Here is a 22820-nt window from a genome sequence, read left to right on the forward strand (position 1 = left end):
CACTCCGGTGGGTGTAGCAAGATGTCCGCTTTCCCCCTTCTCAGTGTATAATTACTATGGACGAGTGCGGTGGTGTGGCAAGATGGCATCGACGGAATGTCACCTTTGTTACAAAATCTGACGGGTCGTCAAATCTGACGAAACGCGTCATGCCTTCAGCAAGGTTTTTATTATGTTCCTTTGTTAATTGTTGAGTATGTAAAATACATTTTAATAATCGCCATCTAGTGGTTCTTTTACATACTTAGTATCTGTGAACAATTTACTGAAGGTAGGTAGAGATTGTTGCTTAACAGCCACCGTAGCTTCCCATAATTCCACTGGTCTATACCATGAGGTCTGAGAGACAGCCCCCAGTAGCCATCTTCCTTTTTCATTCTATGTATCTTCTCCAGAGGACTCCACACCTATTAAGCTGCAATTCTAATGTCAGCCTAACCGAAACATCGTCGGCATGTTTATAACCCCTTTCCCTAGTTAGAACTAGTGTGTAAGGACTGTATATTTTGTATATACTCGTATGCTATTTCTTTTATTTTAGTTTTACTCTAACTTCCCTGCAATAAAAGTTGAAAAAAGGAACTTGCGCCTGCCTCAATGAGTTGTTAAGGGAGGAGAGTTAGCTGTCTGTCAGCCACATTTACTCCTTTTTCCCCTTTTCCTTTTAACTATTATTTTCCTGATTTTTTTTATTATTTTTTTTATTTTATTTAATATTTTTATATTGTGCAAGAATTATCGTGTCTACAAACTATGGGATATTGGAATGATTGGAATGTGCTCAGTTCATAGAGGGTCATCCATTGGTGTTTTCATACAGAGATTCTCACTAATTCTGAGGATATGTGGAGCCACTACAAATACCATATAGGACATTCCCATCAGTGCCATGTTGGTTCACCACCTTATGGTCAGTGATAGGCTCCAAAATTTCAAACATTATCTTCATCAGTTAAATGGAGGCCATCATGCTCAGCTCATAGAGGGTCATCCATTTGTGTTTTAGTACTGAAACGGGAATCTCAATAATTCTATGAATACGTGAAACCACAATATATTCCCATTGTTGCCATCTTGGTTCTTCCCCTCATTGTCAAAGATAGGATCCATAATTTCAATCATTATTTTCATCAGTAATATGGAGGCCATCATGCTCAGTTCATAGAGGGTCATCCATTGATGTTTTAGTACTGAGACGAGAGTCTCACTAATTATAAGAATACATGGAACCACTACAAACACAAGATATTCCCAATGCTGCCATCTTGGTTCTCCTCCTGATGGTCAGTGATAGGTTCCATAATTTGACTCATTATCTTCATCAGCGCTATGGAGGTCATAATGCTCAGCTCATAGAGAGTCTTGTGGTTTCTGAGGATAGGTTGAACCACTACAAATACCACAAAAGAAAATTCCCATCACCACCATCTTGGTCCTCCTCCTCATGGTCAATGAGAGGAAACATCATTTCAATCATTACCTTCATCAGTGATATGGAAGCCATCATGCTTAGCTCATAGAGGGTCATCCATTCGTGTTTTAATATTGAGACAGAAATGCTCTCGATTTCTGAGGATACATGGAGCTACTACAAATACCATATAGGATATTCCCATCAGTGCCATCTTGGTTCTCCTCATGGTCAGCGATAGGCTCCAAAACTTCAATTATTATCTTCATCAGCATTATGGAGGCCATCATGCTCAGTTCATAGCGGGTCATCCATTGGTGTTTTAATACTGAGACAAAGAGTCTAATGCCGCGTACACACGGGCGGACTGTATGGCGTACTTAGTCCGTCTAAACACATTTCAGCGGACAGTCCGCTCGTGTGTGGGCTTCAGCGGACTTTTTCAGCGTGCAGTCTGGCGTACTAAATATTTCGGATTTTTCGAAATTCTGTCCGTCGTACTTTGGTTTCAGCGGACAATCCGCTCGTCAGTAGGCTAGTTCGACGGACTAAGAATGGCGCATGCCCAGAAAGGATTTACACGGCGGAAGGGTGCTTTGCTGTGTATTGGACTTCCTATTTCTAGTCCCGTCGTACGTGCTGTACACGTCATCGCGCAAGCTTTCGACGGACTGTTTGGGTATCCGTGTGTGGTCAAGTCCGTTCAGTCGAAAGTATGACGGACTGTCCGTCGGATTGTACGACGGACTAAGTACGCCATACAGTCCGCCCGTGTGTACGCGGCATAACTAATTCTATGAATACATGGAACCACTACAAGCACCACATAGGATATTCCAATTGCTTCCATCTTGGTTCTTCCCTTGGTCAGTGATAGGATCCATAATTTTTTCAATCATATCTTCATTAGCGATATAGAGGTAATCATGCTCAGCTCATAGAGGGTCATCCAGTGATGTTTTAATACTGAGGCGAGAGTCTCACTAATTCTAAGAATACATGAAACCACTACAAACGCAAGATATTTCTATTGTTGCCATCCTGATTCTCCTCCTCATGGTTGATGATAGGATGCATAATTTCAATCATTATCTTCATCAGCGATATGGAGGCCATTGTCGTAGAGGTAGGTCATCCATTAGTGTTTTAATACTGACACAGAGAGTCTCACTAATTCTGAGGATACATGGAGCCACTACAAATACCACATAGGATATTCCCATCACTACCATCTTGATTCTCCCCTTGGCAAGTGATAAGATCCATCATTCAAACATTATCTTCATCAGTGATATGGAGGTCATCATTCTCAGCTCATAGAGGTTCATCCATTGATGTTTTAATACTGAGACGAGAGTCTCAGTAATTCTAAGAATATGTGAAACAACTACAAACACAACATTTCCGATTGTTGGCATCTTGGTTCTCCTCCTCATGGTCAATGATAGGATCCATAATTTCAAAAATTATCTCCATCAGTGATATGGAGATCATCACGCTCAGCTCATTCATAGAGGGTCATCCATTAGTGTTTTGATACTGAAACAGAGAGTCTCACGGTTTTTGAGGATACATGGAGCTACTACAAATACCACAAAGGATATTCCCATCACTGCCATCTTGGATCTCCTCCTCATGGTCAGCGATAGGCTTCAAAATGTCGATCATTAGCTTTGTCAGTGATGGGGAGGTGATCATGCTCAGCTCATACAGGGTCATCCATTAGTGTTTTAATATTGAGACAGAAAGTCTCACTAATTCAATGAATACATGGAACCACTACAAGCATTACATTAGCTATTCTCATCCCCGTCATCTTTGTTTTCCCCTTTGTCAGTGATTGGATCCATACTTTCAATTGTTTTCTTCATCAGTGATATGGAGGTCATCATGCCCAGCTCATAGAGTGTCATTCATTGATTTTTTTTAATACTGAGACGAGAATCTCACTAACTCTTAGCCCTTGTACACACGGTCGGAGATTCCGATGGAATGTGTCCGAAAGGACCGTTTTGTCGGATATTCCGACTGTGTGTGGTCTACATCGGACTGTTTCCATCGGAGTATCCGACGGACCAAGTTTTCCAACTTGTTGGTAAAATTTTCTGACAAAATGCTCCGATCGGACATACTCCGATCATGTGTAGAGAATTCCGATCGGACAAAGTGCCACGCATGCTCAGATCAAATTCCTACACCAAAGATATTGGCTACTAGTGCGAACGTAGTCCCGTCGTAACGAAATAACGTAATCACGTCGGATTTTCCGACATCTTTGTCCGACCGTGTGTATACAACAGTTTCGGACAAAATCCGTCAAACAAAATCCGATGGATTTGGTTGTCGGAATCTCCGACCGTGTGTACAAGGGCTAAGAATACAGAAACCACTACAAATACAAGATATTCCCAGCCTTGCCGTCTTCGTTCTCCTCCTCATGGCCAGCGATAGGCTGCAAATTTCAATCATTGCCACTCCAAATACCATATATGATATTCCCATCATCGCCATCTTGGTTCTCTTCCTCATGGTCAATGATTGGCTCCAAAATGTCAATCATTATCTTCATCCTTCTGAAGAAGCAACAATTTTCCGGCGAAAATAGTTAAGGATAATCGTCAAGACGCATCATATTCAACACCCCACTTCAACACTGGGGGTCACCTTCATTTCATTTTTTTGTATAATTGTTTGAAGCAGATTAAAAGGCTGTAATTATCAACTGTATCTAAGTATTTTGTCAATGTGGTTTTCTCCCACAATGTTTTTATATTCTATATATTATTACATTTCTTTTATATAAAACTATACTTATCCTTGTCTACGTCCTTGAGGTACTGAGATAGTCCAAACTTTTCTCCCTTTTTCCAGGGGCACTTCTGAGGTGACCCCAGGCACCCAATTTCATCAGTGATATGAAGGTCATCCCCATCAAGCTTGATGGGGGGGGGGGGATACAGAGTATGTCAGTGTCATGTGGTCTGTCCCGTCATTGTTGCTGTGATTGTTCATTTTAGTTATACGACAATTCAAAACTAGGCTGTCTACGAGTTCTCCCGGATAATGGAAACCCTATCAATAACACCACTCCTGGGCTGAAGGACATTGGGCTCCTCCATATTTCTGTTGCCTTCAGCCAACACTCTGGGGCACCGCAATGGCTCAGTGGTTTTGTTAGCGATAGATTGTAAGCTCCTTCTTGGCAGGGAATGATATGAATGTATAATATGTAAAGCGCTGTGTAAACTGTCAGTGATATACAAGTAACTGTAGTAAATTAAGGAAACAAAATAAAAAAAAGATATGCTGAACTCCAGTCTGTATCTGTATTTCAACATTTATCTGAGCATTTTTACTTCAAAATTTGGGAGAAAGAAAAAAAAAGTCACGTGACTATCCAGGCTTCTATTTCGGCCTGCTGTGCACTTGGGTGGTGGGAGGATTCGGGAGAGGTCAGCACATCAAAGTCCACGGAAACAAGAACTGACCGGCTATATAGTGACTTTGTATCTCTGGCCATCTGACCCGTCATCTGCTTTAAAATGGTTGGGTTTTGTGAGTACCTGAGGCCTTGTCTTGTACCTTTTAGTTATGCTGCTTTAAGGCCGTGTGACTGCAACATGTCTGAGTCTAGCCAACAGAGAGAGCAGTTTGCTGTGCTTCCAGCTGGCTCTGGTGCTGCTTGTAGCTTATGCACTAATGAGACTCATGGCTACCATCTGGAATCTCCAGCCTGGAGATCATCTACCTTCTGACAAGAGAGGTGAGGAGGCTTCTGGGAGGTCACATGACATCACTCTTATCTCTATTAATAAAACACAGACCTGACCGGAGAGGTGAGGAGGATTCTGGGAGGTCACATGACATCACTCTTATCTCTATTAATAAAACACAGACCTGACCGGAGAGGTGAGGAGGATTCTGGGAGGTCACATGACATCACTCTTATCTCTATTAATAAAACACAGACCTGACCGGAGAGGTGAGGAGGATTCTGGGAGATCACATGACATCACTCTTATCTCTATTAATAAAACACAGACCTGACCGGAGAGGTGAGGAGGATTCTGGAAAGTCACATGACATCACTCTTATCTCTATTAATAAAACACAGACCTGACCGGAGAGGTGAGGAGGATTCTGGGAGGTCATATGACATCACTCTTATCTCTATTAATAAAACACAGACCTGACCGGAGAGGTGAGGAGGATTCTGGGAGGTCACATGACATCACTCTTATCTCTATTAATAAAACACAGACCTGACCGGAGAGTTGAGGAGGATTCTGGAAAGTCACATGACATCACTCTTATCTCTATTAATAAAAACACAGACCTGACCGGAGAGGTGAGGAGGATTCTGGGAAGTCACATGACATCACTCTTATCTCTATTAATGAAACACAGACCTGACCGGAGAGGTGAGGAGGATTCTGGGAAGTCACATGACATCACTCTTATCTCTATTAATAAAACACAGACCTGACCGGAGAGGTGAGGAGGATTCTGGGAAGTCCTTCTCCTAAGAATTTTCTCATCATCGAAAACGACCATCACTTAGACTTCACTAACGATTAGAAAATCAAATGTATGTTCCAAAAACAGAAGCTTTTGTACTAAATTTTGATTCAAATAGCTGACCAAGTAGAAACATGTTGATGCTAAAAAAAAGTAAGGGACCCGGTGTGATCAGATGTTTTACAAGCCGGTAATGATTTGTAAACAGCAAACCCAAACAGGGCGGGGGGTGTCAGGCAGACGACTTGCCTTCCATGCCCTGTAGAAGTGATCAGTTGGCTGTAGAGCTGCTTGGATCACTTCTACAAGAAAACCCATCACTGGCTGAAAAGCTGCATCTATGACCTTGGCATCTCCGCTTCTTCCCGAGGGTAGACCTTAAAGACGGGAAGCCGGTAATTAGTCTCTTTAAAAATGACGCTAAAATTACGATTCTAGTGCAAAGCCTTGCAAAGTTAATTTTCAAATGCAATGAAGACCGTTTTCTCATTTTTGTGCATTTTATTTTATTTTTATTTGTAATGCAACAATAAAAAAATTAACAAACAAAATGAATAAAAACAGAGAAGCAGAAGGACGGGACATACCAGACACGTAGTAGTACGCAACAGGTACATTTTTTACTAATGGGTGAATTTTTACACATAAAATCATTTTCATTATATTTTCTCTTTGGATTTTAACTTGGGTGTTTTATAGACAACTTCACACCCCCGAAGCAGCTGTCCTAGTCCTGAAAAACAACCTAAGCTGCAGGTTTTATATTCGCCACATGGAGGAGAGCTCTACTTACTCAATGGAACACAGGAAGTGATGGATGGCAAAGACAGGAAGTCGATAATACATACACAGGAAGTGATGTCGCAAACAAACAGGAAGTTTTGGGTGAGAGGTTATATGGGAGGAAGTAGAGAGGAGACATTGCTGGAACTGGCAACAGAGGAGGTAATAAGATATTATTTTATATTTACACCCAGTAACCCCCCCGTCATTTCCGTCCTCTTCCTCCATAGTCACTGCGAGGTCTTTTATCTCCAACATCCACTACTACAGACATATCACATCCTGTATATTGGAGTTATTTTATAATATGTGTCCAGATACATCCTAAATATAGAACCATTTATCCAACTGTCCATCCAGAGCCTCTGGTTTATAGACCGGATACATCTTATATGTAGAACCATTTATCCAACTGTCCATCCAGAGCCTCTGGTTTATAGACCGGATACATCCCAAATATAGAACCATTTATCCAACTGTCCATCCAGAGCCTCTGGTTTATAGACCGGATACATCCTAAATATAGAACCATTTATCCAACTGTCCATCCAGAGCCTCTGGTTTATAGTCCAGATACATCCTAAATATAGAACCATTTATCCAACTGTCCATCCAGCGCCTCTGGTTTATAGACCAGATACATCCTAAATATAGAACCATTTATCCAACTGTCCATCCAGAGCCTCTGGTTTATAGACCGGATACATTCTAAATATAGAGCCGTTTATCCAACTGTCCATCCAGAGCCTCTGGTTTATAGTCCAGATACATCCTAAATATAGAACCATTTATCCAACTGTCCATCCAGAGCCTCTGGTTTATAGACCGGATACATCCTAAATATAGAACCATTTAGCCATCTTCCATAAAGCTGTCTCGGGGTGGTTGGCTCTAAATACTGTGAGATAATGGACTCTGATTTGGTCTAGGGTTGCGTATTAGTTGGAATCTCTTTTTTTCACAGTTGTATTGATACACATTTATATCAAATAAAAATTCTGAGATATGGGAACTATGGAGGAACTCTGTGCAGACATTTTTCACCCCAGTATAGTCCAGATAATTCTCAGTTTACTATCCATCTACAGAAAGCAGGGTGCTGAAAAGATCACATGACCACTTTAGCAAGGATGGATAAAGACCAAAGTCACATGACTGAGAGAGTATTAAATCTCACCCTGAAGATCATCTACCTGCTGACCGGAGAGGTGAGGAGGATTCTGGGAGGTCACATGACATCACACTTCTAATTAAAATACATAATTGACTAGAGAGGTGAGGAGGTTTCTGGGAAGTCTATATTGATACATTTTCTTTCTCCCTTTACACAGGATTATGAAATTGTGAATAAACTATCTGGTAAACCATTAACACCCAAAACCCGTCTTCATGGGACATCGCCCATCACAGTGCCTCCACCTCACTGTCTGACAACAGAGGTAACTAGTGCCAAGAAGATTCTCGAAGTCACTAAGAAGATGATGGAGCTGCTGACAGGAGAGGTGAGGAGGATTCTGGGAATTCTGGGACATTATCCAGTAACAGACAAGGGATGTGTCTGGATGGTGACTGTATCATTGTGTGTGTCAGGTTCCTATAAGGTGTCAGGATGTCACTGTCTATTTCTCCATGGAGGAGTGGGAGTATTTAGAAGGACACAAGGATCTCTACAAGGACGTCATGATGGACAATCAGCCGCCCCTCACATCACCGGGTAAGAGGAGACTTTATTGTAAAGGAGAGAGCAGTACGAAGGCTCCACCTAGATCCCCCATCATCTGATAAACACATAGAAACAATGTATTCAGTCAGTGTGTGTGTTTCCTACAGATGGATCCAGTAATGGGAACCCACCAGAGAGATGTCCCCGTCCTCTGTATTCCCGGGATTCCACACAGGAAGATCACACCATCCCTCACCATCATCAGGTAGGTGGGACTGAGTAACTAGAACTCAAAAATAATTCCAATTTATGAGAGGAAGTTCTTCTATCTTCTTGTTCTATCATCTTTGGGGATTAGGGTGAAGAAATGAAAGACATCAAAGTTGAGGTTAAAGAGGAAGAAGAAGAGAGGTTGGTGAGTGGAGATCAGCAGTCTATGGAGGAGGGGGAGATGATTATGAAAAGTAAACGGGAGGAATTTTCTCTACATATGGACACAAGTAAGTAATAAACGCTAAATGTAGAGACATTTCAAATTTGTGTTGATACATGATTAGGCTCTTCCGGCCCGTACTATAGCTGAAAGACAGTGACATCTCCATTCCGCAATATAATGTCATGTTCCCAACAAATGAGGAGGAGATACTGTACACCATATGAAAGGTCCATCTCCATTCCTCAATATAACGTCATGTTCCCAACAAATGAGGAGGAGATACTGTACTCCATATGAAAGGTCCATCTCCATTCCTCAATATAACGTCATGTTTCCAACAAATGAGGAGGAGATACTGTACACCATGTGAAAGGTCCATCTCCATCCCTCAATATAACGTCGTGTTCCCAACAAATGAGGAGGAGATACTGTACATCATATGAAAGGTCCATCTCCATTCCTCAATATAACGTCATGTTCCCAACAAATGAGGAGGAGATACTGTACTCCATATGAAAGGTCCATCTCCATTCCTCAATATAACGTCATGTTTCCAACAAATGAGGAGGAGATACTGTACACCATGTGAAAGGTCCATCTCCATCCCTCAATATAACGTCGTGTTCCCAACAAATGAGGAGGAGATACTGTACATCATATGAAAGGTCCATCTCCATTCCTCAATATAACGTCATGTTCCCAACAAATGAGGAGGAGATACTGTACACCATATGAAAGGTCCATCTCCAGTCCCCAATATAACGTCATGTTCCCAACAAATGAGGAGGAGATACTGTACACCATATGAAAGGTCCATCTCCATTCCTCAATATAACGTCATGTTCCCAACAAATGAGGAGGAGATACTGTACACCATATGAAAGGTCCATCTCCATTCCCCAATATAACGTCATGTTCCCAACAAATGAGGAGGAGATACCATACACCATGTGAAAGGTCCATCTCCATCCCTCAATATAACGTCATGTTCCCAACAAATGAGGAGGAGATACTGTACACCATATGAAAGGTCCATCTCCATTCCCCAATATAACGTCATGTTCCCAACAAATGAGGAGGAGATACCATACACCATGTGAAAGGTCCATCTCCATTCCCCAATATAACGTCATGTTCCCAACAAATGAGGAGGAGATACCATACACCATATGAAAGGTCCATCTCCATTCCTCAATATAACGTCATGTTCCCAACAAATGAGGAGGAGATACTGTACACCATATGAAAGGTCCATCTCCATTCCTCAATATAACGTCATGTTCCCAACAAATGAGGAGGAGATACTGTACACCATATGAAAGGTCCATCTCCATTCCTCAATATAACGTCATGTTCCCAACAAATGAGGAGGAAATACTGTACACCATATGAAAGGTCCATCTTCACTCTCTGCTATCATGATTTCACCAAATCCCATGCTGGAGGTCTGTACCAACATACTGTATATGGTTGCGGAATACAAAATATGAAGAATATTTATAACATTTATTTAAAATTTGTTTTCCAACAGGGGGAAATTGTGCTCGGGATAGAAGTCCCTTAATGTTATCTCCGGATTATAAAGTAGAAGATAATGGCATCACACGATATTCTCTAGAAGTAATTAATGGAAATATACAGCACCTACCTTACCATTTACAGATCTCCATGGATCCCTTTAATCCCGAGAAATCTTCTGATGAATCACAGATTATTTCTCAGAGTGTGGAGAAATCAGCAGATACATCTAATCCCGAGGAATCTTATTTACTCCATACAAACATTCACTCAGGCGATGGTCCTTTTTCATTCTCAGAGTACGAGAAGTGTTCCACTCGGCAAGGAGACCCTTTTAACATGAATAATCAGATGGGTGGCCATCTTTACTCCTGTGCAGTGTGCGGGAAAGGTTTCATTCTGAAAAGCAAACTTGCTAGACACAAGAAAACTCACACGGGTGAGCGTCCCTATCCATGTTCAGTGTGCGGGAAATGTTTTATTTTAAAATGCACACTTCTTCAACACCAAAAAATTCACACCGGTGAGCGTCCTTACACTTGTACAGAGTGCGGAAAAAGCTTCACTCACAAAGCTGACCTTGTCAGACACCAGAAAATTCACACGGGTGAGCGTCCCTTCTTGTGTTCAGAGTGCGGAAAATGTTTCATCGAGAAGGGAAAACTTGTTATACACCAGAGACGTCACACGGGCGAGCGCCCTTATTCGTGTCCCGAGTGCGGGAAATGTTTCGCCGAGAAAGGAAAACTTGTTATACACCAGAGACTTCACACGGGCGAGCGCCCTCATTCGTGTCCCGAGTGCGGGAAAGGTTTTGCTGAGAAAAGAAGACTTCTTATACACCAGAGACTGCACACAGGCGAGCATCCTTATTCGTGTCCAGAGTGCGGGAAATGTTTCACTGAGAAAAGAAACCTCCTGAAACACCAGGAAACCCACAATCAGAAAGAAAGTCTCTCATGTTCAGAGTGCGGCAAATGTTTTAAATATAAAGGAAATCTAATGATACATCAGAGTACGCACACCCGCTGAAGCTGTTGACAAACGTACGGGTGAAACGGTTTAGTCTACTGAACAGGTGTATCAGAAAACCAGTTTATAGAGGTAAACGTCCCGGAAAAGATGACATTTCTGCTATAGATGGAGCCTGAAGACATGAGACATCTGGTGGCTTCTATTTCTTGGAGACCCAAATGGAGAAATCTGCCTTCTACAGTTCCTGGCTTTCATTCTACCAACAGTGGGCTGTCCTCATTCCAGTGGGCTGTCCTCATTCCAATGGGATGTCCTCATTCCAGTGGGCTGTCCTCATTCCAATGGGATGTCCTCATTCCAGCGGGCTGTCCTCATTCCAGCGGGATGTCCTCATTCCAGCGGGATGTCCTCATTCCAGCGGGATGTCCTCATTCCAGCGGGCTGTCCTCATTCCAGCGGGCTGTCCTCATTCCAGCGGGCTGTCCTCATTCCAGTGGGCTGTCCTCATTCCAGTGGGCTGTCCTCATTCCAGCGGGCTGTCCTCATTCCAGCGGGCTGTCCTCATTCCAGCGGGCTGTCCTCATTCCAGCGGGATGTCCTTATTCCATTTGGATGTCCTCATTCCAATGTGATGTCCTCAATTCCTTTGCATTCTCCATATTATAGAATATAAATTCAGAAGAGAGAGTGGAAGCCCCCTTGTAATACACCAGGGAATGCATGTACCCCACATGCCTGATTCTGCTGGGCAGGAGGACAAATAGGCGTATTGGGAGTGTGGTGATCGTACTATATTTTTCAGGGTGTGATGTCATCATTTTATGATGTGATCATCTCTTATCCTGATTTTCTAAAATAAACAAGAAAGCTTTTATACCCTATCCTGTCCCGAGTCTTGTTGTTTACTAATGGCTATAATTCTCAGGTGATCGGAGATTGGAATGTTTTCTGTTCATAGAGAGACGTCCATTGGTGTTGTGTTGATGAGACAGATATTGCAGAAGGTCCAGTTCAACACCTGTGTCAGCTAATGTTCTAAGAATACATAGAGGCGCTATAGATACTACATAGAATATTCTCATCACTGCCATCTTGGTTCTTCTCATCATGGTCAGTGATAGGCTCCATAATTTCAATCATTATCTTCATCAGCACTAGCACCAGCACCCAGCAATACCCTGCCAATACTCTAGCAATACCCTGCCAATACTCTAGCAATACTCAGCAATACCCTGCCTGCCAATACTCCGCGATACCCTGCCAATACCAATACTCTGCGATACCCGGCCAATACTCTGCGATACCCTGCCTGCCAATACTCTGCGATACCCTGCCAATACCAATACTCTGCGATACCCTGCCAATACTCTGCGATACCCTGCCTGCCAATACTCTGCGATACCCTGCCAATACTCTGCGATACCCTGTCAATACCAATACTCTGCGATACCCTGCGATACCCTGCCAATACTCTGCGATACTCTGCAATACCCTGCCTGCCAATACTCTGCAATACTCATCGATACCCTGCCAATACTCAGCGATACCCTGCCTGCCAATACTCAGCGATACCATGCCTGCCAATACTCTGCCAGCCAATACTCTGCGATACCCTGCCAATACTCTAGCGATACCCTGCCAATACCAATACTCTGCGATACCCTGCCAATACTCTGCGATACCCTGCCTGCCAATACTCTGCGATACCCTGCCAATACTCTGCGATACCCTGCCAATACTCTGCGATACCCTGCCAATACCAATACTCTGCGATACCCTGCCAATACTCTGCGATACCCTGCCAATACTCTGCGATACTCTGCAATACCCTGCCTGCCAATACTCTGCAATACTCATCGATACCCTGCCAATACTCAGCGATACCCTGCCTGCCAATACTCTGCCAGCCAATACTTTGTGATACCCTGCCAATACTCTAGCGAAACCCTGCCATACTCTGCGATACCCTGCCAATACTCTAGCGATACCCTGCCAATACCAATACTCTGCGATACCCTGCCAATACTCTGCGATACCCTGCCTGCCAATACTCTGCCAGCCAATACTCTGCGATACCCTGCCAATACTCTAGCGAAACCCTGCCATACTCTGCGATACCCTGCCAATACTCTAGCGATACCCTGCCAATACCAATACTCTGCGATACCCTGCCTGCCAATACTCTGCCAGCCAATACTCTGCGATACCCTGCCAATACTCTAGCGAAACCCTGCCATACTCTGCGATACCCTGCCAATACTCTAGCGATACCCTGCCAATACCAATACTCTGCGATACCCTGCCAATACTCTGCGATACCCTGCCTGCCAATACTCTGCGATACCCTGCCAATACTCTGCGATACCCTGCCAATACTCTGCGATACCCTGCCAATACCAATACTCTGCGATACCCTGCCAATACTCTGCGATACCCTGCCAATACTCTACGATACCCTGCCAATACTCTGCGATACTCTGCAATACCCTGCCTGCCAATACTCATCGATACCCTGCCAATACTCAGCAATACTCAGCGATACCCTGCCTGCCAATACTCAGCGATACCCTGCCTGCCAATACTCAGCGATACCCTGCCTGCCAATACTCAGCGATACCCTGCCAATACTCTAGCGAAACCCTGCCATACTCTGCGATACCCAGCCATGCTCTGCAATACTCAGCCATACCCAGCCATACTCAGCCGTACCCAGCCATACTCAGCCAATATTACAGTGGGGGAGATTGTGGATATTACTGTGGGGACTATATGGTGGTGGAATTTTCACAGGTTTTTGCAAATTAAATTATTATTTGCTGATCCGAAAAATGATCCGATCCGTGACTCCGATCCGAGGAACGATCCGATCCGTGAGTTTTTTGATCCGTTGCACCCCTAATCAGCACTATGGAGGTCATCATGCTCAGTTCATAAAGGGTCATCCATTGGTCTTTTAATACTGAGACAGAGAGTCTCTCAATTTCTGAGGATAAGTGGAGCCACTACATGTACCACATAAGATATTACCATCGCCCCCATTTTGATTCTCCTCCTCATGGTCAGCGCGCGTTTTTGTATGCGATTTTGTACAGGTCAAATCATCACCAATGTAAAAAGAAGAAAAACGCCTGAAATCTGCCTAAAAAGAAGTTACAGACGTTGTCTGAGCTTCAGGCTTTTTGGAGCTTCTAGCTTCAGGCGTTTTGGAGTGGAAATGTAAACCTTCTCCATAGAGAATAATACATTTTTTCCCCTCCAGTGTTTTGTAGCTTGAGGCTTCAAGCTACAAAACGCTCAGGTGTGAATGGGGCCTTAGTGTTTTAATACTGAGACAAAGAGTCTATCAATTTCTGAGGATACGTTGAGCCTCTACAAGCACCACATAAGATATTACCATCACCGCCATCTTGGTTCTCCTCATCATGGTCAGTGATAGGCTCCATAATTTCAATCATTATCTTCATCAGCGCTATGGAGGTCATTATGCTCAGTTCATAAAGAGTCACCCATTCGTTTTTTAATAATGAGACAGAGAGTCTCTCGATTTCTGACCATATGTGGAGACACTACAAGCACCACATAAAATGGGGGTGATGGTGATATCTTATGTGGTTCTTGTAGTGGCTGCACATATGCTCAGAAGTCGAGAGACTCTGTCTCATTATTGAAAGACTAATGGATGACCCTTTATGAACTAAGCATGATGACCGCCATTGCGCAGATGAAGATAATGTTTGAAATGATGGAGCCTATCAATGACCATGAGGAGGAGAATCAAAATGGGGGTGATGGTAATATCTTGATTCTCCTCCTCATGGTCAGTGATAATGATTGAAATTATAGAGCCTATCACTGACCATGAGGAGGAGAATCAAGATATTACCATCACCCTAATTTTGATTCTCCTCCTCATGGTCAGTGATAGGCTCCATCATTTCAAACATTATCTTCATCAGTGATATGTGGGTCATCATGCTAATTTTATAGAGAGACATCCATTGTTGTGTTGATGAGACAGAGATTCCAGACGGTCCAGTTCCACATCTGTCGGCTAAGAATACATAGAGCTGATACAGATACCACATAGAATATTCCCATCACCGCCATCTTGGTTCTCCTCCTCATTGCTATACTGATAGGTTCCAAAAAGTCATTATATTCATCAGTGATATGGAGGACATCCCCATCAGTGGCAAAGTATGCAGTGTTATGTGATTAGTCCCGTCTTTGCTTTCCCCTTGCTGTTGGTTTCCTTATCATCACTCAGTGTCTGCTCCTGTCTTGTCTCATTCCATTGGTTGTGTTTTTCCACACTTGTTCTAATTACGTAACGCTTTTGTTTTCTGATCCCTGACCATCTTCTGTACGAAGAGCTCCTGTCTTGTTCCAGGTGCCTAAGTATTTAGTCTTACTCTTGAATTGTCTGTTTGCTTTTCCTGCCTTGCTCGTGTCTCATTTGCTCTCCTAGCTTTGCTCTTGTCTAGTCTGGTTGCTCTTCTTGAAATGGTCTGCCCCGATTGGTTTACTCTGATTACCTTGGTTTTATCTTGTCTGTCCTCCAGCATTGCTTTGTCTAGTCTGTTTTCTCTCCTAGTATTGCTCTTATCTTGTTTGTCAGCTCTTCTTGTCATGGTCCTATTTTGTCTGTTTGCTCTGATTGCCTTGGTTTTGTCTCATTTGCTATCCTGGTATCAAGAAAATATCATGGCAAGAAGATAAAACAGACAAGACAAGAGCAAGACAAGATCCGTTTGCCTGGCTATTGTCCTGTCTGTTTTATCTTCTTGTCATGGTATTTTCTTGTCTGTTCTCCTAGCTTTGCTCTTGTTTTAGTCTGTTTGCTCTCCTTGCGATGTCTAGTCCGTTGCTCACCTTGCTTGCTCTTGTCTGTTTTATCTTGCTTATTCTCATTGTCTTCCTCTTGTTATGTCTGTTTGCTCTCCTTGCTTGCTCTTGTCTTTTCTGGTTTGTCTTCTTGCCATGGTCTATTCTTGTCTGTTCTCCTAACTTCGCTCTTCTCTAGTCTGCTCTCCTTGCTTTGGTCCTATTTTGTCTGCTCTGATTGCCTTGATCCTACCTTTGCTCTCGTCTTGTCTGTTTTCTTTTCTCTCTTCTTGTCTATTTTTTCTCCTTGCTTGCTCTTGTCTGGTCTTTTTTGCCATGGTCCTATTTTGTCTGTTCTCCTAGCTTTGCTCTTGTCTAGTATGTTTGCTCTCCATGCCTTGTCTAGTCGGTGTGCTCTCCTTGCTTGTCTTGTCTTTTTGCCATGGACGTATCTCATCTGTTCTCCTTTTCTTCCTCTTGCCTTGTCTGTTTGCTCTCGTCAGTTGCTCTTGTGTTCTCTGTTTTTTCTCCTTGCCATGGTCTTATTTTGTCTGTTCTCCTAGCCTTTCTCTTGTCCAGTCTGTTCTCCTTGCTTGCTTGTCTTGTCTGTTTTGTCTTCTTGCCATGGTCTTATCTCGTTTTTTCTCCTTGTCTTCCTCTTAATTTGTGTGTTTGCTCTGCTTGCTATTGTATTGTCTGTTTTGTCTTCTTGCCATGGTCTTATCTCATTTGTTCTCCTTGTCTTGCCTAGTATGTTGCTCTTCTTCCTTGCTCTTGTCTGTTTTGTCTTCTTGCCATGGTCTTATCTTGTCTGTTTTGTCTTCTTGCCATGGTCTTATCTTGTCTGTTTGCTCTCCTAGACTTGTTCCTCTCTTGTCTGTTTGCTCTCCTAGACTTGTTCCTCTCTTGTCTGTTTGCTTTCCTAGCTTTGCTCTTGTCTGTCTGTTTTCTCCCCTAGCCTGGATGTTGTCTTGTCAGGTTTCCATTCTTGGTCTGGTAAGCCCTGATCTTCTTTCGTTTGTCTACCTGTCTATCTCGTATTGAGCTTTGGGGTACTTTCCTAAAGACCTTTTGCCTGTTTGTTTCTTTTGAGCCAGTATTGAGTATGTCTCTTAGCCCTTGTACACACAATCGGAGATTCGGACGGAATGTGTCCGATCAGAGCGTTTTGTCGGATATTCCGACTGTGTGTGGTCTGCATCAGACTGTTTCCGTCGGAATATCCGTCGGACCAAATTTTCCAACTTGCCAGAAATATTTTCCGACAAAATGCTCCGAGCGGACATACTCCGATCATGTGTAGAGAATTCCGATCGGACAAAGTGCCACGCATGCTCAGATCAAATTCCTACATCAAAGCTATTGGCTACTAGCCTTACTTTGTCCGACCGCGTGTATGCAACAGTTTCGGACAAGGTCCGTCGGACAAAATCCGATGGATTTGGTTGTCGGAATCTCCGACCGTGTGTACAAGGGCATAGTCTGTTTGTCTCTGTGATGCCACGAGTGAAGACTTCTGCCTGGGAAGGTCAGCTGCACAGCTCCATCTCCACCAACAGCATACAGTAAGGGAAAAACATACTTGATCCCCTGATGACTTTGTCCACTGACAAAGAAATGATCAGTATATAATTTTAATGGTAGGTTATTTTAACAGTAAGAGACAGAATAACAACAAAAATATCCAGAAAAACGCATTTCAAAAAAGTTATAAATTGATTTGCATTTTAATGAGTGAAATAATTATTTGATCCCCTATCAAACAGCAAGATTTCTGGCTCCCAGGTGTTTTCTATACATGTAAGGAGCTGAGATTAGGAGCACTCTCTTAAATGGAGTGCTCTTAATCTCAGCTTGCTACCTGTATAAAAGACACCTGTCCACAGAAGCAATTAATCAGATTTCAATCTCTCCACCATAACCAAGACCAAAGAGCTGTCCAAGGATGTCAGGGACAAGATTGTAGACCTACACAAGGCTACAAGACCATCGCCAATCAGCTTGGTAAAAGGGTGACAACAGTTGGTGCGATTATTCGCAAATGGAAGAAACACAAAGTAACTGTCAATTTCCATCATTCTGGGGCTCCATGCAAGATCTCACCTCGTGGAGTTTCAACGATCATGATGTAGGTGAGGAATCAGCCCAGAACTACACGGGAGACTCTTGTCAATTAGGGATGAGCCGAACACCCCCCGGTTCGGTTCGCACCAGAACTTGCGAACGACCCCCGCGTTCGGTACGAACGTTAGAACCCCATTGAAGTCTATGGGACTCGAACGTTCGAATTGGAAAGTGCTAATTTTAACGGCTAATATGCAAGATAGTGTCCTAAAAAGGGTTTGGCGACCTGCCTCCTGCCTCAGGGGACATGGGTCACTGCAAAAAAAGATTTTAAAAACTACCGTTTTGGCGGGAGCACTGATTTTAATGACGATTAAAGTGAAAAAAAAAAAGTGAAATATTCCTTTAAATATGGTGCCTGGGGGGTGTCTATAGTATGCCTGTGAAGTGCCACGTGTTTCCCGTGTTTAGAACAGTCCCTGCACAAAATGACATTAAACGGAAATAACACCATTTAAAACTGCTTGCGGTTTTAATGTTATATCTGGTTCCTGCAATATGGTTGAAAATCATTCAGAAAAATGGCATGGGTAGCCCTCCCTGCCCATTACCAGCCTATTTGGGTCTTGTACACATATTAAGGGGAACCCCGTACCCATATTAAAAAAAGGAAATGCGTGTGGCCCCCAGGCCCTATATACTCAGAACAGCAGTATACAGGCGGTGCAAACAAGACAGGGACTGTGTAGGTTTGTTGTGTTAAGTTGAATCTGTTTGTCATTTTCAACCGGTACATTTTTAAAGTGTAGCTCCAGTCAAAAAAAATATCTTTAAGCTTTTTGGAAAACATAGGGAAGGGTTATCACCCCTGTATAATTTGTTTTGTCGTCCATCTTTTTTCATCTCACTTGCTGCTGTCTCCTTGCGTTTGCAAGTAGGAGATGTTTGTAAGTTGGATGTTTGAAAGTAGGGGCCTGCCCTATATTATAGCGGTATGTACTGGGTACAGAGCACGCAGACAGCACGCACTATCTCCTAACACTACTGACTGCAAGCTCTATTATTAACCACTTGTTAGCCCAATGTTTGCATAAAGTGAAAGATGAAGTTATGCTGAGTAAATAGATATCAAACATGTCACTCTTCAAAATTGCACATGCCCGTGGAATGGCGCCAAACGTCGCTACTTAAAAAATCCCCATCGGCGACACTTTAAATATTTTTTTACTGGTTACATGTTTTGAGTTGCAGAGGAGGTCTAGGACTAGAATTATTGCTCTCGCTCTAACATTCTCGGCGATACCTCACATGTGTGGCACATGCGAGCACATGGGGACATGGGCGCTTTAATTTTTATTTTATTTTTTTATTGTTCATTTTACTTTATTTATTTTAGTTTGACATTTTTTTTCCCAAAAATATATTTTTGATCACTTTTATTCCTATTACAAGAAATGTAAACATCCCTTGTAATAGGAATATGGGGTGACAGGTCCTCTTTACAGTGAAATCTGGGGGGTCAATATGACCCCACATCTCACCTCTAGGCTGGGAAGCCTGAAAGAAAAAATAAAAAAAAGATTCTGGCTTTGATCGTACTGGCGAGTTGGTAGAAGCACCGGAGGGCGGTGAGGGGTGGGGGGTGTCTATGGCTGGGTATTTCAGGGTATCACCGAGTATGGCTGGGTATCTCTGAGTATGGCTGGGTATGGCAATTTATGGCAGGGTATTACAGAGTATTGGCGGGGTATTGGCGGGGTACTACAGAGTAATAGCAGGGTACTGCAGAGTATTGGGGGTACTGCAGAGTAATGGCGGGTACTGCAGAGTATTGGGGGTACTGCAGAGTAATGGGGGTTACTGCAGAGTAATGGGGGGTACTGCAGAGTAATGGCGGGGTACTGCAGAGTAATGGCAGGGTACTGCACTGCAGAGTAATGGCAGGGTACTGCACTGCAGAGTAATGGCGGGGTACTGCAGAGTAATGGCGGGGTACTGCAGAGTAATGGCAGGGTACTGCACTGCAGAGTAATGGCGGGGTACTGCACTGCAGAGTAATGGCGGGGTACTGCACTGCAGAGTAATGGCGGGGTACTGCAGAGTAATGGCAGGGTACTGCACTGCAGAGTAATGGCGGGGTACTGCACTGCAGAGCAATGGCGGGGTACTGCACTGCAGAGTAATGGCGGGGTACTGCAGAGTAATGGCAGGGTACTGCACTGCAGAGTAATGGTGGGGTACTGCACTGCAGAGTAATGGCGGGGTACTGCAGAGTAATGGCGGGGTACTGCAGAGTAATGGCAGGGTACTGCAGAGTATGCACTGGTATTGCAGAGTATTGGCAGGGAATTGAGGGGTTAAATTCGGTGAGCAGCGATGTGGGCACTGCAGATGCAGCCCACATCGCTGCTGACACCGATCTCTTTCCCCTCCGCTGTACTGATCGGTACAGAAAGGGGAGGGAGGAACAGGCGTCATAACATGACGCCGGTTTGTTTCCAAGTGATCACTCCGTCATTTGACGGAGCAATCACGTGGTAAACGGCCGCTATGAGCGGCCGTTTACCGTGATGCGCCGGGTCCTGTGGACCCGGCGGTCACGGATGCTCTCGAGTGCGCACACCTCGGGGCACGCGAGAGCAGAATTCTGGGAGGCCGTTAATTAACGGCCTCTCTGAGTTAAACAACCGCCCTGAAGCCGTTAATCGGCAATGGGCAGTTGTTAAGTGGTTAAAGCTAGATCACTAGCTATATAGGTGAGGTGAATATAGTGGTGTATACTGCGGTCAGGGCACAGACAACAACCACTACACAGCAGCAAGATAGGAAATCAGCCAAAAACAATTGGTGTGTACTGTGTTGAAGGTACACAGAACACCCACTGCTTCAGATGCAAAGTAACACACTACAGGAGGCCGCCTTAAAGGCGGCCTTATATAGTGTGGGGCGTGCACTACACAGCCTGAGCTATGATTGGCCACAGGCAGGATGCCTGTGGCCAATCATGGCTCTCCTCGCTGCCGGCGCTGCGATTGGCCAAGCATGCGGGGTCACAGTGCATGCTTGGCCAATCATCGGGCAGCAATGCACTGCGCCAACGCAGTGCATTGTGGTCCGCGCGCGCGTCACTCGAATTTTGACGCGAACGGCCAAAACGTTCGGAATTCGCCGAACGCACGAACAGCCAATGTTCGAGTCGAACGTACGTTCGACTCGAACACGAAGCTCATCCCTATTGTCAATGATCTCAAGGCAGCTGGGACCATAGTCACCAAGAAAACAAAGAAATCCTGCAGCGTCCGCAGGGTACCCCTGCTCAAGAAAGCACATGTACAGGCCCATCTGAAGTTTGCTAATGAACATCTGAATGATTCAGAGGAGAACTGGGTGAAAGTGTTGTGGTCAGATGAGACCAAAATTGAGCTCTTTGGCATCAACTCAACCCGCTGTGTTTGAAGGAAGAGAAATGCTGCCTATGACCCCCAAGAACACCATCCCCACCTTCAAACATAGAGGTGGAAACATTATGCTTTGGGGGTGTTTTTCTTCTAAGGGGACAGGACAACTTCACCGCATCAAAGGGATGATGGAGCTGAAGGTTCGAGTTACCAAACGTCAGCCTCGAAACCTTAAGGACTTGGAGAGCACCTGCAAAGAGGAGTGGGACAAAATCCCTCCTGAGATGTGTGCAAACCTGGTGATCAACTACAAGAAACGTCTCACCTCTATGATTGCTAACAAGGGTTTTGCCACCAAGTACTAAGTCGTGTTTTGCATAGGGGCCACTCACTAAAATACAAATCAATTTATAACTTTTTTGAAATGCGTTTTTCTGGATTTTTGTTGTTGTTATTCTGTCTCTCACTGTTATAATAAACCGACCATTAAAATTATAGACTGATCATTTCTTTGTCAGTGGGCAAACGTACAAAATCAGCAGGGGATCAAATACTTTTTTCCACTCACTGTATCTGGTAAAAGCCAGGCACTCTCAGGTCCTGCATCCCCACAATGAGCCCTTGCGCTCTCACCAGTTCGATTTAACAATAGATAATGAGGAGAAATCAATTTTAGTTTCGACTGTGTGGATGAGAGAATTCAAACATTCAAGATGTAAATGTTTTCTTATTTCTTATCTGAATGAACCAGGGATGTCGGGAACCCCTCATAATGGGCACAGCAGGTGTAAAAACCCAGGAACTTAAAACAGAGATGGTGGGAACCCCTCATAATGGGCACAGCAGGTTTCCAGACCCGGGAACGCAGCACATGGATGGTGGGAACCCCTCATAATGGGCTCATAAGGTGTACAGAGCCGGGAACTCAGCACAGGGATTGTGGGAACCCCTCATAATGGGCACAGCAGGTGTACAGACCCAGGAACTCAGCACATGGATGGTGGGAACCCTCATAATAGGCACAACAGGTGTACAGACCTGGGAACGCAGCACAGGGATGGTGGGAACCCTCATAATAGGCACAACAGGTGTACAGACCCGGGAACGCAGCACATGGATGGTGGGAACCCCTCATAATGGGCACCGTAGGTGTACAGACCCTGGAACTTAGCACAGGGATGGTGGGGACCCCTCATAATGGGCACAGCAGGTTTACAGACCAGGAAACTG

General features: G+C 43.9%; 1 protein-coding gene across 3 annotated transcripts; it reads left to right on the forward strand.

Moving 5' to 3' along the window:
• Window positions 1-6646: 6646 nt before the first annotated feature.
• LOC143955818 (uncharacterized) lies at window positions 6647-12185 on the forward strand. Of its 3 annotated transcripts, none has more exons than XM_077465939.1 (6): window positions 6647-6874; window positions 7801-7920; window positions 8044-8214; window positions 8303-8640; window positions 8734-8790; window positions 10343-12185. In XM_077465939.1, exon 6 carries the CDS (start codon window positions 10375-10377, stop codon window positions 11359-11361), a length of 987 nt encoding a protein of 328 aa, XP_077322065.1. In that variant the 5' UTR covers window positions 6647-6874; window positions 7801-7920; window positions 8044-8214; window positions 8303-8640; window positions 8734-8790; window positions 10343-10374; the 3' UTR covers window positions 11362-12185. The 3 variants fall into 3 exon arrangements, with proteins under 3 accessions (XP_077322065.1, XP_077322062.1, XP_077322064.1); XM_077465936.1 differs by having other exon boundaries at window positions 6649-6874; window positions 8734-8875; XM_077465938.1 differs by lacking the exons at window positions 6647-6874; window positions 7801-7920; window positions 8044-8214 and having other exon boundaries at window positions 8221-8640; window positions 8734-8875.
• The last annotated feature ends 10635 nt before the right edge of the window (window positions 12186-22820 follow it).

The sequence above is a fragment of the Lithobates pipiens genome, unplaced genomic scaffold (genome assembly GCF_037356315.1).
Source record: "Lithobates pipiens isolate NorthernLeopardFrog02 unplaced genomic scaffold, aLitPip1_a1.2 Scaffold_35, whole genome shotgun sequence".
NCBI lineage: Eukaryota > Metazoa > Chordata > Amphibia > Anura > Ranidae > Lithobates > Lithobates pipiens.

Bases quoted from the DNA above. Each gene is read 5' to 3' on its own strand.
- LOC143955818 (XM_077465936.1), top strand. From the start codon at position 8,743: ATGAAAGACATCAAAGTTGAGGTTAAAGAGGAAGAAGAAGAGAGGTTG. The intron at 8,876-10,342 runs GTAAGTAATAAA...GTTTTCCAACAG, and splicing joins TTCTCTACATATGGACACAA to GGGGAAATTGTGCTCGGGAT.